Consider the following 18,669-nt stretch of genomic DNA (forward strand, 5'->3'; position numbering starts at 1 on the left):
TCCTCTTTTTTAAAATTTTTATTTATTTATGATAGTCACACAGAGAGAGAGAGAGAGAGAGGCAGAGACATAGGCAGAGGGAGAAGCAGGCTCCATGTACCAGGAGCCCGACGTGGGATTCGATCCCGGGTCTCCAGGATCGCGCCCTGGGCCAAAGGCAGGCACCAAACCGCTGCGCCACCCAGGGATCCCTCTTCTTCTTCTTTCTTCTTTCTTCTTTCTTCTTCTTCTTCTTCTTCTCCTTCTCCTTCTTCTTTTCTTCTTCTTTTCTTCTTCCTCCTCCTCTTCTTCTTCCTCCTCTTCTTCCTCCTCCTCTTCCTCCTCCTCCTCCTTCTTCTTCTTCTTCTTCTTTTTTTTTTTACCCAGAGTCCAGCAGTGTGGTGTGTGGTGGCCTGACAGGCCCTGGTGTGGGGATGTCAAAGTGGAAATGGCACAGAGATACTGAGAAAGCCCAGAGACAGAAACTGAGATGTGGAGAGATATCAGAAAGCACAATAAAAGAGAGATAGAGAGACAATCGGAGAGGCTGCTGTGTAGACCCACAGAAGACTCCAGAGACACAATGGAGATGGATAGAGAAAGAGAAATAGAGTTTCTTCTTGGGAGAGAAACTCTTTGAGGGCAGTGGGAAGAGGGGATGCAAGAGGGGATGCAGGACAGGTGAGAAGTCCAGCTCCTCCTCCCAGGGTACCCTGGCATGGGGCAGCGATCAGAGGCTGGGGTCCCCACCAGCCATCCCGTGCAGGGCGCAGACTGGGGCAGAGTCCCTTCTTCACCTTCAAATAGGAGCTCTAAGGAAGGACCTCATAGGCTGACTCTGTTTCTGAACCAATTAATTTTGGGATGAATGCAGCACTAGGAACGTCTGGGGTCATGTGGCCAGGGGGAGTCAGGATCCAAGGGTTGGGTTTTGCTAAGCAGATGTGAACAACTGACATCTTCCATAATCATCACTGTGGTCAGTAGCCTCCAAGGAAACCCTCAATGACCCCTGCCCCCTGGTATCCACACTCTTGAGCTGTTTCTGCCAAAAGGTACCATGTCACCTGAGAAACCCCATTGAGACTCCATGTGGTGAGGAGCTGACATCTCCCACCAATAGCCATGCGAAGGCATCACCTTGGAAACCCAGCCACTAGCACCAGGAAAGCTTCAAAAGACTGCAGCCCCAGCCATTGATGAACTGAGGAAAACTGAGCCTGAGCCACCTGGTCAACCACACCCAGATTCCCGATCCAGAAAACTGCGCGACACAATGAATATTGTTTTAACTTGCCAAGTGTTAGGGTCATTTGCTCCATATCAACAGATAGCTGATACTATCAACAGAACAGATTAAATGAATGAACTTGATATGTGCTCTCCAGAGCTATGGGAGTTAATATGTAGAGAAGCAGCCCCTGCCCTTTCGGGATGCCCCCTGGACATCAGTCAAAAATCTCACACACATTGGGAATCCCTGGGTGGCTCAGTGGTTTGGCGTCTGCCCAGGGCATGATCGTGGAGTCCTGGGATCGAGTTCCACATTGGGCTTTTTTTTTTTTTTAATTTATGATAGTCACAGAGAGAGAGAGAGAGAGAGAGAGAGAGAGAGGCAGAGACACAGGCAGAGGGAGAAGCAGGCTCCATGCACCGGGAGCCCGACGTGGGATTCGATCCCGAGTCTCCAGGATTGCGCCCTGGGCCAAAGGCAGGTACCAAACTGCTGCGCCACCCAGGGATCCCCTACGCATTGGGCTTCTGTGTGGAGCCTGCTTCTCCCTCTGCCTGTGTCTCTGCCTCTGTGTGTGTGTGTATGTGTGTGTGTGTCTCATGAATAAATAAATCTTAAAAAAAAATCTCACACACGGCTGTCTTGAGAAACACTGAGGATACAGACATTTAGTCACACACAAATTTCTGTACAGGATTTTGCTAGTAGAAATGGACTTTTTATCCTTTCAAGAACAAAATCTATGATTACAAAATCTTGTACATATGATGACTGAAAGCCAGCTAACAAGTGATATGAGAAGAAATAATTTCCTAAGAAAGATCTCTAGTTCAGAAACAAAATGTACCCAAACTCAAAGAAATGAATGAATTTACTGAGACGTCCTATAAGGGAGTATATCTTATAGAAGATGTCCTAATATTAGCCAACTACCTTATTGTGGATCAGGTCATTCCAAGCTATGCGACGTGGCCTCAGCAGGATGAGCTAGCTGCCCGGCAGGATTACGGAAGCCACAATTACATGGCACAGCCACCTGAGGCCCTCAAAACACAGGCTAAGTGTGGAAGCAACTGTGCTTGAGAAAAGAAAAGAGTTTAGAAGTTTAGTTGCTGGGGGATCCCTGGATGGCTCAGCAGTTTAGCGCCTGCCTTTGGCCCAGGGTGTGATCCTGGATACCCAGGATCGAGTCCCGCATTGGGCTCCCTGCATGGAGCCTGCTTCTCCCTCTGCCTGTGTCTCTGCCTCTCTCTGTCTCTCATTAATAAATAAATAAAATCTTAAAAAAAGAAAGAAAATATAGACATTAAAACCAAAAAGGGCCCAAAAGATCAACTCCTGTGTCAACTGCTAGCATGTCATTCCTACTTTAGAGACAAGGAGGACTTGTCAGGATTCTGAGCGCCAGGACCCCAGGGGTGGGAGTGGGCAGGGGTCTTCCCATAGCGCAGGCTCGAGCACATGCACCTCCTCAGGATTGCTTAGTTCATGGGGAGATGTCCACAGATGGTTAAGGGAAGCCACATGGAACTGTCCTGAGGTACACTGAGTTCAGAGAAAGAAGAAATCTTGCCAGGGATGGATGTGGTGGCGGGGAACGCCTCTGAGGTAAGGGCTGAGGGCTGAGGAAGGTCCTGTGAACCAGCCTGCCTAGGCCTGATGTTTCTAGGGTCTGGGTCACAGGGCACCTGGAGGCCTAAACTAGATCCCTATTGTCCAGGGGACTGAAGCAGGGCAGGTGCAGAGTCACCTGAGGGCCTGGACACAGCCAAGCTCCAGAACAGTTGTTAGATGCATCTAAATAATGCATCCATAATCTCTTCTCCCACAATCTCATTTGCCATGACATCCCAGGAAGAAAGTCCTGGATGAAAAGAGTTCTGGCCTCATGGGCTGTTCTCAGGTTCTTTTATTGCATGTTATTGTTATGACAGCCCCGTGGGAAACTCAAGGCTGCTATTAGCCTTATTTTGCAGATAATTATAACCCCATTTTACTGTCAAGAAAATTGAGGCTTGGGAACCCAGTAACTTGCTCAAGGTCACAGGCTGAGGGCAGAAGCCAGTGTTCTTCCACCAGAGGCTGGCCCTTTGCCACTGCACTGCTTCTGAGTTGTTGCCAAGAAGTCAGACCACAGTAACAATTTTACTTCAAGTGTTAGTGGGATAGTATCTTACACTCTTCCCAAACATGTTCACATTTCCTCGAGGAGGCTTTGAATCACAAATCCTCTGGACTGGATGATGAGGGCATAGGCCTGAGGATGGGGGGCTAGGCTGTTTCCTGTCAGGGCACATTGCACAAGCTTCGATAAGGTGCAAGAAACCACGCTCTCAGAAGTCTGGTCACAGTCACAGGACTGGTCTGGGTAGAGTGAGGGCAGGACAGCTCTAGCTGGAAGGCACAAAGTGAATGGGACGACTTAACCAGCAGCGTATGGAGGGGGCTGGGGGGCTGGAGAAGAGGAAGATGGTACGAGGACAGGAGAAACAGAGGAAAGGCAGTGAGTCCAGGTGTGTGAGCCACTGGCAGCCTGGGGCCTAGGGGTCACTCTCTCTGCAAACCAACTTCCAGTAACCACCTCTGCAAAAGCACCAGCCACTGAAGAGCTCAACACTCGTAATCAAGTTACTGACGGTAAAAAATGTCCCGAAACTTTTCCAGTTTCTGCAGCAAAGGAAGGAAGGACACACAAATCACAGTACTTGTGTAAGACGAAAGGAATCATGGTGGAGGGTGCAGGCCCAGAAACCAGTCAGACCAGCTCAGAGACTCTGTGCCATCACTTCTTAGCTGCGACCTTCAATGCGTTACTAAACCGCTGAGCCACACAGGCCGCCCCTCGATGCGTTACTTTTAATTTCTGAGGCTGTGTCCTCATCCATAAAATAAGTATTAAAGTACCTCAGAGGGGACACCTGGCTGGCTCAGTGGTTGAGCGTCTGCCTTCAGCTTAGGGTGTGATCCAGGATGGAGTCCCACATTGGGGCCCCTTAAGGAGCCTGCTTCTCCTTCTGCCTAAATCTCTGCCTCTCTCATGAATAAATAAATAAATAATAAATCTAAAAAAATAAGTACTTCAGAGTTGTGACTATAAGGGTACCTGATATGGGGCACCTGGTGAAGCGTCTGCCTTGGTTCGCTTCACAACCCCAGGGTCCTGGGATCCAGTCCCATCTCTCCCGCTAAGGCGGGGGTGGGGGTGGGGGTGGAGTCTGCTGCTCCCTCTCTCCCTACCCAGGCCTTGCTTGCGCACGCGCTCTCTCTCTTTCTCTCTTAAAATCTTAAGAGTATCTGCTATGGAGCCGGGCACCAGCTCTTACTAAGATGCCTGTAGGAATTTGTGGAATACAACGTTACCATAACCCTACTCTGGAACATCCACCTAACCTTTCAGTTTTCTAGGAAAGGAGCTTTCCGGCTGGCAGTCAGCAGCTCTTCAGCAGCGTCAAGGCGGAGCCCTCAGGCGCTGGGCCTCAGGCCGCAGGGAAAGGGTGCACAGGTGGAGCAGAGGGGCGGGGGCGCCGACACACTGACTCCAGGCTGCCATCCTAGTCACCGGGGCTGGGCACCACTTCCAGACTTCGTCGTGCCGTTGGCAGAAAGTCACTAGTTACCATGATTATCCGAAAGGAAACACTCTTAGGACAAGGACCCCGGCACCCGAGGGTTCCAGGCCACCCTCCCTCCGCTAAGCCCCAGGCTGGACCCCAGGCCCGACCGCTGCACTTGCAAGGGCGAAGCCCTGCGGTCAAGACACGGACAGATGGACCAGGGTCCCCGGTCCCCAGATGGTCGGGGTCCGGATCCCCGGTGGAGGCTGAGGCCGTGGGGTCGGAGTCCGAGTCCGGGATGGAGACTGAGGCTGGGGTCCGGGTTGAGTCCGGGGTTTGGATCCCGGGTGGTGGCTGAGGCCGGGGTCCCGGACCCCGGTGGCGGTCGGGGTCTGAGGTCGGGGTCTGAACCCCGGCTCTCTGGGCTCGTTTCCTCGGGCTCTCCCGCTCCGCCCCGTGACCCTGCGACCTGGCTGCACCTCGGAGGCGGCTAGGAAACACGGGCGGAGCGCGGCAGCGGGTGGACGGCGGGCAACCGGCTTGGGCAGCCCCGACTGCGCAGGCGCCTTTCGCGCGGCCTCCACTGCGCAGGCGCCGCTTCCGGGCCAACATGGCGGCCGCTCTCCTGCTGCTGCGAGCTCTTCGCCCGGGCCCTGCTGTGGGGTCTGGGCGACTGCGGGGCCCCTGCTCTGGCTGGACCCTAGGCCTCTCCCCCGGGGCGGGAAGGAGGTGCCTCCACTTCGTCCACAGGCCTCCGACCCGACTCGTGGGGACCGGAGACCACGCCGAGCAGGTAACCGCCGACCTGGGGTCGGGGACCGCCCATTCCTGCCCCACACGCTGCTGGGCCCTCCCGCAGCCTCACCCCTCATCCCCTCACCACCCCCATCTCCTCACGTCCCCCCCATCCCCTCACCTCTCCCATGCCCTCACCCACGCATCCCCTCACCCCTCCACTCCCTTACCCCTCACCCCCATCCCCTCAGCCCCTCACCCACGCATCCCCTCACCCCTTCATTCCCTCATCCCTTCATTCCCTTACCTCTTATCCCCTCACCCCATCCCCTCAGCCCCTCAGCCACGCATCCCCTCACCCTCATTCTCTCACCTCTCAGCCCCCATCCCCTCACCCCCCTCCCCTCACCCTTTCATTCCCTCATGCCTTCCTTATCCCTTCATTCCCTTACCCCTCATCCCCTCACCCACGCATCCCCCTCACCCCTCATTCTCTCACCCCTCAGCCCCCCATCCCCTCACCCCCATCTCGTCACCCCTTCATTCCCTTACCCCTCATCCCCTCACCCCATCCCCTCACCCAGGCATCCTCTCACCCCTCACCCCCCATCCCCTCACCCCCTATCCCCTCACCCCTTCATTTCCTTACCCCTCGTCCCCTCACGCTCGCATCCCCTCACCCTTCATTCTCTCACCCCTCAGCTCCTCACCCCCAGCCAGCACCTAGCCGCGGGTCCCCCCATTCCCCCCACCCCAGGGCAGCCCTGGAAGAGACCCCGCACAGGCCCCAGCCTGCATCTTTCCAGCCCTTTTCTCGTGTATTGATTTTTTTCTGCCCATTTGCTTACTTTCCTAACGTCTTCAAACTGAATCCAGGGATGCCTGGCCCAATCAGTGGAGCAAGCGGCTAGATCCTCGGGTTATGAGTTCGAGCCCCATCCACGTGGGCTGTAGAGATTACTTAAAAATAAAGTTTTAAAAAATGTTTAAAAACCGAATCCAGTAAGAGTTTGACCGAGAACTATTTGACCATTGGCTCACATACAGACGTTGTGAGGATGATGGTACCTAGCCATCGCTCAAGTGGGAGGACAGTTTTGTATGAGCAGATCTCCCTCAGCTGTCTTAGGTTTGTCTCCTAGCGGAGGGCGTTATGGACCTGGATTAATTGAGCACTCTTTTTTTTTTTTTTAAAGATATATTTATTATGATAGAGAGAGGCAGAGACACAGGAGGAGGGAGAAGCAGGCTCCATGTCGGGAGCCCGACTCGGGACTCGATCCCGGGACTCCAGGATGGCTCCCTGGGCCAAAGGCAGGCGCCAAACCGCTGAGCCACCCAGGGATCCCCCTAATTGAGCACCCTTAAGTGAGGGCTGTGCTTCAGGATCTGCTCAAGTGACCTCTACCTAGAAACAAGGATCCCAAGCTCTAGTGCCATCTTGGCTGCTTTTTCTTCCAGTCCTTTCTTAGGAGCTTAACATACTTGAGGTCATAATTTATTATTGTTCTTTTTTACCGTAACTTGAAGACCCGTTTGTATTATAGTTCTTTTTTTTTTTTTTTTTTTTTTTTAAATTTTTATTTTTGTTTATTTATGATAGTCATACAGAGAGAGAGAGAGGCAGAGACACAGGCAGAGGGAGAAGCAGGCTCCATGCACCGGGAGCCCGACGTGGGATTCGATCCCGGGTCTCCAGGATCGCGCCCTGGGCCAAAGGCAGGCGCCAAACCGCTGCGCCACCCAGGGATCCCTGTATTATAGTTCTATTGTAGATCACTGGTTGTTCCTCCCGAGCCTGAACCTGAGGGACATATAGATGTATTACACTTTTTTCCTTTCTACTTTTAGTTCTATTGAAAAGGAAAATCATAATTAATATTGTCTTTAGTCTGACCCCATGCTTATTCTATGAAAGGAAAGGCTGAAGTAGGAAATTCACATATTGTGGAATCTCCGCAGGCTCCCTCACCAGTGGCTGTAACAGAAGTAAACTTAAGTAACCTGGGTTAAACAAACTGTTTGGATCTGACTTTAGAGAATGACAATTTTTAAATTTTTATATCTTTCAAATTCATGATACTCGTTTATTAGGCCCAGTCTACATTCTGTGTCTACTCCTTATAGGACTCCTGAACTCAGTCATCACTGAGCCAGGTGTAGTAGTTTTAATTAAGTGGGACAATAACTATAGATGAGGAATGTTCTTCCTGTTGCTAACAGGAAATTACATGGAATGTGCTTGCTACCCAAAAACATTGAGCAGGATATTACTTTATTTTTAATATTTTGTTTATTAGAGTGAGAGCGAGCACAAGCGGGGAGCATAGGGAGAAACCTCCCCACTGAGCAGGGAACCTGATGTGGGGCTCCATCCCAGGACCCCAGGATCCTGATCTGAGCTGAAGGCAGACACTTTACCGAATGAGCCACTCAGGCACCCCGGGGTATTACTTTCCTTGATAGCAGGGCAGAGATGAGCTAAGGAAAAAATTAAAAACAAAGAAATAAAACAAATGAAGAAAGTGCCAAGAAAGAGATAAAAAAATTAAATTGGATCATTGACCTTGGCATAAAACACAAGTGGGAAAATGCTCATCTTGAAAGCAGAACTTCAAAAAGACAGACTAGTAACCCCCTATAGTTCCTGAAAATGTTCTGCAAGGAGCATTGTCTGGAGAGGTCAGGTGTAAGGGCTCTGGGCCCTCTCTTCCACTTAGCCCTTCCAGGGAGCTGTGATCCTCAGGGCACAGAATGGCAGTCTGCACTCCCTGCCTTTCCTTCTATGTTTCTTTGACTGGCTTCCTTGCATCACTTTTGTTTTGATGTTGAAAGTTTGAAATAATGCTTAGATCATATATCAGGGCAATGTAAACATTATAAATATTTGAGTTCTCAGAGGAGATTTTGCTACAGACTCCAGATTTTCGGTCCACATTGCTCTGGTGTGGTATTAGTGTGATCCATCCTCTGTGTTTTTTGTTTCTTTTCAGAGTTTGCAGCTGTGCCTGCTAACCCCTACCTTTGAAGGGCTCACTGGATTGTTGTTGAGACAGCATCTAGTCCAGAATCCAGTCAGACTCTGGAAACTCTTAGGTGTGTATCTTCTGAAACAGGTGATAGGCACATCCTGTGACATCTATAAATAAATTAGGGTGATATGGCTGGTTTGACACTGAGAAACAAAATCACTCAGAGGAATTTGGCTTCTGTGTAATGTGAGCACTTTAGATGCTCTAAAGTGAAGTTTGCAAAGATAAAGTCTGAATAGGCCACTTGTGCTTATTTGAGTCATCCCCCTCCCTGTATTTTAAATTCTGGCGTATAGCAATAATTGGGCTGCTTACAAGGGTTTCCGTGTTCTCTAGCCAGCTGCAAGAAGGTCTAGTAAGGATCTTCAAAGTGGCTCTGTATGTTTATATCCAGTAGGCAACTACAAATAGGTCACAAGTAATTCATTCTTAACAGTTTCATCATTCAGTGAGATACCATGACATCCTTAGGAGAGATCTTAGGGCAAAAGGACTTAGGACCTTCAGGATTGACACCCGTGATCTTACTTCCCCTCTATCCAGTTGGAATAGGGAGAAGTGTAGTCTTCCAGCTCTTAGAGGACGGTAAGTGGCTTGGTGCCCACATGTGGTCAGGAAGAGCCACTCGGCATCAACTCGCTCATCTTCTGTGTTTGCCCACATAAGGCACCCAGTGGCACACGCTTCACTCTTTAGCTAGCCTGAGCCCTTGTCAAGGGGCATCAAAATGTTCTCATTTGTGGTGCCTTTAACGTTGTGAAGAAACCTACAGCTCTCAGAGTTGGTGAGACACTTTCTTTTCCTTGTTTTTAAAGATTTTATTTATTCAGGAGAGAGAGAGAGAGAGGCAGAGACATAGAAGGAGAAGCAGGCTCCTCACAGGGAGCCTGATGCAGGACTCGATCCAAGGACACAGGATCATGCCCTGAGCCGAAGGCAGATGCTCAACCACTGAGCTACCCAGGTGTCCCTCTTTCCTCTCCTTTTATTTTTATTTATTTATTTATTTAGTTTTTAAAAGATTTTATTTATTTATTCATGAGAGACACACACGCACACACAGAAAGAGACAGAGACACAGGCAGAGGGAGAAGCAGGCTCCATGCAAGGACCCTGATGTGGGACTTGATCCCGCGTCTCCAGGATCACACCCCGGGCTGTAGGCGGCACTAAACCGCTGCGCCACCAGGGCTGCCCTCTTTCCTCTCCTTTTAAACATTAATTTAATTAGACAGTGGACAAGACAGAGCCTTTCATGTGAGAAGTGTTGTGTCTTGGTGATGGTGGCCACTGGGTTGCTGTTGCTGCTGCACATGTCAAACCACCATGTTGCTCATTTGTTTAAATTCATTTAAAGTGACTGAAAAAAAAATAAAGTGACTGTGTGTATAGAAGGGGTTGTTCTCCACCAAACTCATGAGACTTGCTCAGTATATGGTCATAAGTTTTTTTCCTTTGCATTGCTAATTTGAATTACAAAGGTATTCTGTAGGTTGAAGTAGTTTATTATTCTATAATTAGCAGTTACTATACTAAGAGTGATTACCACAAACTTCTAGATCTTAGGCATGTAGGTTTCAGATGGCTTCTGTTTTGGTTTGGTTATTAAAGAATGCACTCTTCTCCTGATGCTCCCCTGTAGTGGCAGATCTTGTTGACATGTTCCCTATTCCTTACAGGTGGCACTCGCTATTTTAACACCTCCAGGATGAAGCAAAAGACTAAGGACAATGATAAATCTAAGGGGAGGACCCCTGAAGATGATGAAGGTATACCTATTTGACTTTCTTAAATAATGGCTACCTTGGCTGTCTTCACATGTGTATTCTGGTCTCAGCAACAGGAAATCTATCTAAGAAGTAGGGTGAACCCAAGGGCGCCTGGGGGGCTCATTCAGTTAGGCATCCAAATTTTGGTTTTGGCTGAGGTCATGACCTCAGGGTCCTGGGATCAAGCCCCACTTCAGTCTCCATGCTCAGTGAGGAGTCTGCTTAAGATTCTCTCTCCCTCTGCCCCTTCTCCCTGCCCTGGCTGTCTCTCAAAAAATTTTTTTAAAAATGTAGAGTGAATCCTGGCACCTGTGTCTCCCTTACCCTAAGCACACCTACCCTCAATCTTTAATGTGATTACTGGATCTTTTCCTGCCTGTCCTTTTAGAGATGCTTCCATCAGCACCTGTGTCCCTTGTCAGGTCCAGACATCTAAAGGCAGGCAGAGTTACTGTTCTCTGCATGGAAAGAGTGAATCTCACATCTGCGTTGTACTCAAGTGTTCTGGGGTTGGGATGAAGGCACCAGGACACCTTAGTTGAACCCACCCCACACACACTCCTGATTATGTGTTGACTTGAGAAGCAGCCCCCAGAGGAAAGGCTGGTACGGTGCATGGTCTTTTTTTTTTTTTTTTTTTTTTTTTTTAAGATTTTATTTATTTATTCCTGAGAGACACAGAGAGAGAAAGAGAGAGGCAGAGATACAGGCAGAAGGAGAAGCAGGCTCCATGCAGGGAGCCCGATGTGGGACTTGATCCCAGGACTCCAGGATCACACCCCAGGCCAAAGGCAGGCGCTAAACCGCTGAGCCACCCAGGGATCCCTCAGTGCGTGGTCTTGAGCAAGGAGTGGGACATGTCGCTATCCTGTGTGAGTGACCACTCTGTGCCAGTTGGCCCCTGCTATAGCCCCAGTTCACAACAACCTCACTTGAAAATCTTGAGTCTTGGGACACCTGAGTGGCTCAGTGGTTGAGCATCTCCCTTTGGCTCAGGGCTTGATCCTGGAGTCTCAGGATTGACTCCCATATCGGGCTCCTTGCACGGAGCCTGCTTCTCCTGTCTCTGCCTCTTTCTGTGTCTCTCATGAATAAATAAATAAAAATCTTAAAAAAAATCCTGAGTCTCATCTGCTACAGAATTAGGACTCTGATCAGGCAAAGGGGTGATGGGGAAAAAAGGTCAGTTTCAACCAAATTGACCCTAAAGTAAAAGCTGGCTGCTTGGAGCTAATGACAATGGAAACTGCCAACTACAGCAATGTCCGGAGTGTGCTCAGCACTGTACTAAGTGATTTTTTATTTTTATTTTTTTATTTTTAAAAATTTTTTTTAAAAATTTATTATAGTCACACAGAGAGAGAGAGGCAGAGACATAGGCAGAGGGAGAGGCAGGCTCCATGCACCGGGAGCCCGACGTGAGATTCGATCCCAGGTCTCCAGGATCGCGCCCTGGGCCAAAGGCAGGCGCCAAACTGCTGCGCCACCCAGGGATCCCCTGTACTAAGTGATTAATACATCTTTTCAATTAATTCTCTCCCCATAATTGCCCTGGTATTGTCCCCTTTTTATACACGAGGATATCAGATGCCTGTCCTGTGCAGAGTCTCCAGAAGGACACACAGGTAGAGATATGGTTGTCTTGTCAAGGAAATCCCTCATATTTAGGTGCTGATTTTGTTTTGCTTTACTTATTTTATTTTTATTATTATTATTTTTAAAGTAATCTCTATGCCCAAAGGGGGGCTCAAACTCATGACCCTAAGATCGAGAGTTGCACATTCCACCGCCTAAGCCAGCCAGGTGCCCCCACAATTTCCAGCTCTTTAGGAACAGATCTTAGCTCCTGGAAACCTGTGGCCATTGTTTGGGTTCAGTTTAGACATTCCTGATTTCAGGCTTCACAGGGCATCCCTTCTGGCAGTCACTCGTATCTTGCCAAGAGAGCTCCTGGGGAGCTTGGCTCTTCCTCAGAAGGCTTCTGAGTTCAAAGGTTTTCAGGGGTGGAGGATGAGGGTTTGGCACGTCAAAAAATTTATAGGATTTTGAAAAACAAATGCCAGTGAGGGTGATAGTGATAGATATTAAATTTTTTTTCTCCCCTGTGGCACCTGGGTGGCTCAGGGGTTGAGCGTGTGCCTTTGGCTCAGGGTGTAATCATGGGGTCCTGAGATTGAGTCCCACATCGGGCTCCCTGCAGGGAACTTGCTTCTTCCCTTGCCTATGTCTCTGCCTCTCTCAGTGTCTCTCATGAATAAATAAATTAAATCTTAAAAAAAATTTTTGTTTTAAATTTTTTTCTCCCCCCAAATTAATGTGTTGGTCTGGTAATAGGTAGGTAGTTTAATGGAACAAAATAGAAAATCCAGAAGCAGAGTGTGGTTTATCTTAGAATTCATATGTCACTATAGTGGCATTTCACGCAGTAGCAGAAAAGAGGATTGTGTATGAAATGGTTTGGAATAGTTGCTGTTACTTGGGGAGAGACTACATCACATGTACCAAAATAAATTCTGGATAGATTAAATCATTAAATCTAAAAAGCAGAACTATAAAAGAATTATGGAAAAACTTGGGGGAATATTTTGTATCTCAAAATGGGAAAGGCCTTCCTAAGTGAAAGAAAGAATGATGAAGGGTTTTGTGAAGGAAGAGGCAGTGGGTGGAGGGAGGGCTTGCAGCCTGCCTTGCATGTGCGACCCAGTTACTCAGGCACGTGCTTGGTTCTGCTGATAATTCTGATTTCTGAAGGAATGACTGGCTGCTTGGCACACCATAGATGCTGGACTGTGTGCTTACCAAGTGCTCCCTGTCACAGCACCATCAGCCAGTAATGTGCAAGGGATAATAGCAGCAAAAGTCAATGTCAATCCTTCCCTTGCTGCATCACACAGTTGCACACATTTAGTGTGTGTCTCCTCTGCCTTCTTTTTGTGATTTGTCTATTTATTAGTTTCGCCTGGAAGGTCCTATAACCTGACTGCATACAGGAGGCACAGCTCAGTTTCTTATCCTCAGACCTGCTGAGAGTTTTTTTTTTTTTTTTTTTAAGATTTTTATTTATTTACTTGAGAGCAAGCATGAGTGGGGGAGGTGAGGAGAGGAGAGGGAGAAGCAGAAGCAGAAGCAGACTCCTCAGGGAGTCTGGGAGGGACTCAGAGCAGGGAGCCCAACATGGGGCTCCATCCCAGGACCCTGGGATCATGACTTGAGCAGAAGGCAGACACTTCACCAACTGAGCCACCCACGTGCCCCTGCTGACACTCTTGAATGAAAAGAGCCAATCCCGAAAGATTGTTTACGATATGGTTCCCATTTATAGAACATTCTCCAGGGACAGTTGCAGAGGTGGCAAGCAGATTATGTTGGCAGGGCCTAGGCTCTGGGCAGCCCTCGTGGGATGGAACGCCTGTATATCTTCACTGGCAGTGGATATCTGGTAAAAGTACACAGGATAGGGCGCCTGGCTGGCTCAGTCTGTGGAGCAGGCAAGTCTTGATCTCGGGATTGTGAGTTCAAGCCCCATGCTGGGGGTCGGAGGTTACTTACAAAAAAGAAATATTTTACCCTACTCTCTTTTTAAAAAGTGCACAAAACTAACACACACATAAGAGCACGTGTCAGCTGGAGTGGTCTGCATAGGGCCAGGAGCTGTGTCACTGTCCGGTTTGTAAAAAGTTACTGCTGGGGCTCCCTGGGTGGCTCAGTGGTTTGGCGCCTGCCTTTGGTCCAGGGTGTGATCCTGGAGTCCTGGGATCGAGTCCCATGTCGGGCTCCCGGCATGGAGCCTGCTTCTCCCTCTGCCTGTGTCTCTGCCTCTCTCTCTTTCTCTTTCTCTCTTTCTCTCTCTTTCTCTATGTCTATCATGAATAAATAAATAAAATCTTAAAAAAAAAAAAAAGTTACTGCTGGAAGCAACCGGTCAAAGGATAGTTTTTTTTTTTTTTAATTTTTTTTTTTAATTTATTTATGATAGTCACAGAGAGAGAGAGAGAGGTAGAGACATAGGCAGAGGGAGAAGCAGGCTCCATGCACCGGGAGCCTGACGTGGGACTCGATCCCGGGTCTCCAGGATCGCGCCCTGGGCCAAAGGCAGGCGCCAAACCGCTGCGCCACCCAGGGATCCCCCCAGTTTTTTATTACTGCTTATGAATATGCATAAAATCTACAGTATCGCGAAATAAAAAGTTTAGCTGAAAAAGCAGTTGCTGGAATTTCCAGACAACTTTTATGTTAGTGCCTCATGTCCCTGAGAATTGAGAACACCCTGAGTATGCTGTGGAGTTGCCTCTCCATCTGGGTCAGGACCAGCACCAGATGACTGTTGGATAGAACTGGATTGTCACCGTGATCCTTAGAAGCTTCTCACTGCAGTGCATATGTTCAGGGTTAGTGGGAATAAGTTCTCCTAGAAGGATTTCTGGACTGAAAGCCTGGGGCAGCTCTGGTAGCTGTCTCCCTGGAACTCAGGCGTGTTGGTTACTGACCTATCTACGGGTGGGTGATGCAAGGCACCCTAGTAGTGATAGATGCCATCCCCCTAAGAGAGATTTTTGGCACCAGAGTTTCTGGGAGTTCTGTCCAGTGGGTGGACAGTCGGGTGGCCAGGAGGCAGCAGTGTTTCCTGGGCTTAGTCCTTGGCTCTCTCCAAGCCTGTTCTTTGTGTCAGATGCCAAAGTAGATGTGCACCACAGGGAGCAAAGCACCTGAGGGCTGTCTTCACAGATGCTGTCGGATGCAGTGGAGGAAGGGGGTCTTCCAGGGACAGGAGAGGTCTTCTACATCGAGAGTGATGAGAGACCATTTTCTGGTTAGAATCTGAGGGTCAGATTTTGTTTTATCTCAGACCTCAAACATCTTACTTTCATGTAGCCAATCCTCTGTCTCATACCTGCATCTTCCTTTACCGGTCCTCTTTTGTCTTTCTCAGACTGGCCCTCATAATTTCATTCCTGACCAACGCCACAGATATGTGGGGTTTTTGTCTGCTTTTTTTTTTTAAGATTTGTTTTTCAGTAACCTCTACACCCAATGTGAGGCTCAAATCCATGAGTCTGAGATGAAGAGTTGCAGGTTCCACTGACTGAGCCCGCCTGGTGTGTTTTTACATTGGATTTCCTTGGGCTGAAGTTTCAGAAGTACAGTTAGTGAGTTAAGGGAACGGTGTTTTCTGTGGCTTCTGACACACTCAGCCAAATAGCTTTCAGGAGGGCTTATTCATTCATACCCCTTGACAGCGTGTGCAGGGCCAGTTCTCTGCATCTTGTGGGCCTGGGTTAGCGCAAATGGACAAAGCACATGACCAGATATCTGCTGCTGGTACAGCCCTCTCTGTGAGGTCCTATCTGGAGGGGGCGTGCCGCTCCATCTCCCTGGTACCCAGGGTGATTTGGGCTCAGAAGCCAGAATATGAGTTATATTGAAACATGCAAACAGTTATAACCTGACCTCAGTGAACCGTCCTGGAGCTTCAGAGTAGGTTCCACTCTGGGTTGGGACCTCCCTGCTCCTTAGCCTGGAGAGCCCTCTAATAATGAGGTATGCAGTCTCCGGGCCTGGTCAGGCAGACCCTTTTCCCTGAAACAGGCCGACAGGGCCAGTTCCATGTGTGTCAGAAATCTGGCTGGTATTTTTTTTTTTTTTTTAAGATTTTATTTGTTTATTCACAAGAGACAGAGAGAGAGGCAGAGACATAGGCAGAGGGAGGAGAAGCAGGCTCCATGCAGGAAGCTCAATGTGGGACTCAATCCCGGAACTCTGGGATCGCCCAGAGCTGAAAGGCTGTCGCTCAGTTACTGAGCCACCCAGGCATCCCTGTCTGGCTGGTTTTTATTTGAAAAGGGTTGGATTTATTTTTTAAAGGTTTTATTTATTTGAGAGAGAAAGAGGAGAGAGAGAGAGAGAGCTCGATCCCAGGACCCCGGGATCATGATCTGAGCCAAAGGCAGATGCTTAACCTACTAAGCCACCCAGGTGCCCCAAAAAAGGTTGGATTTTTGTGAAGAAAGAAGAGGTGTTTATTGTAACCTAAATCCAAGCTGTTGTTTTATTTTGAAATTCTTACAAAAAAGTGCAGAGCTATCTATTATTTTAAAACCAAGCCAGGGACGCCTGGGTGGCTCAGTGGTTGAGCGTCTGCCTTCAGCTCAGGGCGTGATCCTGGAGACCTGGAATCGAGTCCCACGTCGGGCTCCCTGCATGGAGCCTGCTTCTCTCTATGCCTATGTCTCTACGCCTCTCTCTCTCTCTCTCTCTCTCTCATGAATAAATAAATAAAATATAGTTTTTTAAGATTTTATTTATTCATGAGAGACACAGAGAGAGAGAGAGCGGGGGGCAGAGACACAGGCAGAGGGAGAAGCAGGTTCCATGCATGGAGCCTGATGTGGGACTCAATCCTGGGACTCCAGGATCACTCCCTGAGCTGAAGGCAGACGCTTAACTGCTGAACCACCCAGGCGTCCCAAATAAATAAAATCTTAAAAAAAAAAAATCAATCCATATCTGGGGTTCCTGGCTGACGTGGTGGAACATGTGACTCTTGATCTCAGGTTTGTGGCTTTAAGCCCCACATTGGGTATAGAGATTACTTGAAAAAATAGATGAAACGTTTTTTAAATAAATGAAACCAAGCCATATCTTTTAAAAATCATAGATCTGGTTCACATTCTGCAAACAGATGTGTGTGAGTTGTAGAATTGCTGCAAGCCCTTTTCTGTATGGATGTGATGTTGTGGCAGGCAGAGCAGTGAGGAAACTCATTGTTGCCACATAGCCTGCCAGTGGTTTGTGGACTGCAGCCACTGGCCAGGAGCTTGGGGATGTGTGCACAATTTCAGGGTCTCGGATCCTATCTATCATGCAGAGTTTCTGACAGAGAGACTTTCATCCTGCTGATCCAGTGTCACGTGGCTTGCCAACTTGTTTTAGTTGACAGTTGATGACTGTCAACTTTGTTAATTAGAACACAAGACTGAGGGTTAAATAGACTAATAGAAAATTAAATGGTTTCTAAATAATTACCTACTCACCTGAGAACATAAATTTGCTTTCCAAGACAAATGGTACCTTCATTTCGTTGCTTGTTGTTACTATGTGCTATAAATATTAAATTTGCTCTTATAGTCCGGTACCATATCACGTAACACGTGAAATGTGCTTTCACGTTTTCAGAATGATTGCTGACACAGGTTTCTCTGTAAGATTCATTTTGCATTTTTAAGCTGATTTAAAATGCTTTTCAGTTCCTCTAAACTGATAGAGAGGAAGCCAGTGTGTTTGTGGATGGTACACCTGTAGGTAGGGCCGAGGGAAGTGGGTGGATACTGAATTCCAGCTGTGATCTTGTCTTTGGAGAAGTGATCACACGTATAGCTTGAGCTGAGCCCCATGTCTGTGTGGGGCCCTCCTGCTCCTGTAACCAGGTCTCTGCTCTTCCCTGAGTGGATGCTTCTGTCTGTGCAGGCAGGAGAAGTAAATGGTAGAAGCTTTGGTTGTTAAGATATGGCAGGGCTGTCTTGGGCAGGACTGGTGAGGGACTGTACATAATGACAGATCTGATGAGGTCTGGATGGAGTGTTGGGAGGATGGCCCTGACAGTAGTCCAGGCCTCTTGGTGTGTCACTGCAGGTACCTGGTGCTTCTAAGGACTGGGCTGGGCAGGTCAGTGAGGTGATAGGGCACATCATGTAAATGAGATGCAGAGAACACTCTCTATCCTCAGCAGGGCAGGGGCTTATCTGGCTGGTTTGGGAGGAAGACTGTGGCCCAACCTTTGGTGGCTGTAAGCAGGACCCTCCCGTCTGTGCTCTGGCCCTGAGGGAGGTGACTCCTGTGATCCTCAGTGTCCCCCCAGCCCTCCCAGTGGTGGCCATGCTGATTGCTGCTTCTCCCGGTTCCGTATGCCCGGTGCTACTCGCCTGTAATGTCAGCCTTCAGCCTCCATGCACTACTACCTCCCTGGGTGTCTGTCCCTAAGGTCAGGGGCTGAGTTTCCTGTCTGTCTGCCACCCTCCCCAAGAACTGGGCATGATGCAGTCTATACCCTAAGAAGGGCATGAGTAACTGAATAATGTGATGGGGGGGGTGGGAATTTAGCTAATGGTTTGGATAAACACTTGGTCTTTGGGAACAATCTTGAATTAAGTGGTCCCCACCATAGGTCCACAGACTAAACTTTTTATTTTTTTATTATTATTATGATTATTTTTTTAGACTAAACTTTTTAAATGTACTATTTTCAAATGAACAGGTTCAGGATAGGTGGCTGTTGGGCAGGGGATGGCAGACTGTGGTAAAATGTGTTTCATTGTTATTAATAACTTGCATGTGTGCCACATACATCCTTCATGATCCTGCCAGGTCAG

At 48.5% G+C, this 18,669-nt stretch overlaps 1 protein-coding gene across 1 annotated transcript in view; it reads left to right on the forward strand.

Moving 5' to 3' along the window:
- The first annotated feature begins 5,342 nt into the window (after nucleotides 1–5,342).
- Nucleotides 5,343–18,669, forward strand: part of SPG7 (SPG7 matrix AAA peptidase subunit, paraplegin) — a 39,244-nt gene continuing 25,917 nt past the window's right edge. Inside the window, exons 1-3 of the mRNA XM_077891170.1 lie at nucleotides 5,343–5,560; nucleotides 8,496–8,598; nucleotides 10,214–10,303. Of these exons, the coding sequence (XP_077747296.1) occupies nucleotides 5,378–5,560; nucleotides 8,496–8,598; nucleotides 10,214–10,303 (376 nt within the window). The 5' untranslated portion in view covers nucleotides 5,343–5,377. The remainder of the gene's footprint in view (nucleotides 5,561–8,495; nucleotides 8,599–10,213; nucleotides 10,304–18,669) is intronic.

The sequence above is a fragment of the Canis aureus genome, chromosome 3, assembly GCF_053574225.1.
Source record: "Canis aureus isolate CA01 chromosome 3, VMU_Caureus_v.1.0, whole genome shotgun sequence".
In the NCBI taxonomy this organism is placed as follows: Eukaryota; Metazoa; Chordata; class Mammalia; order Carnivora; family Canidae; genus Canis; species Canis aureus.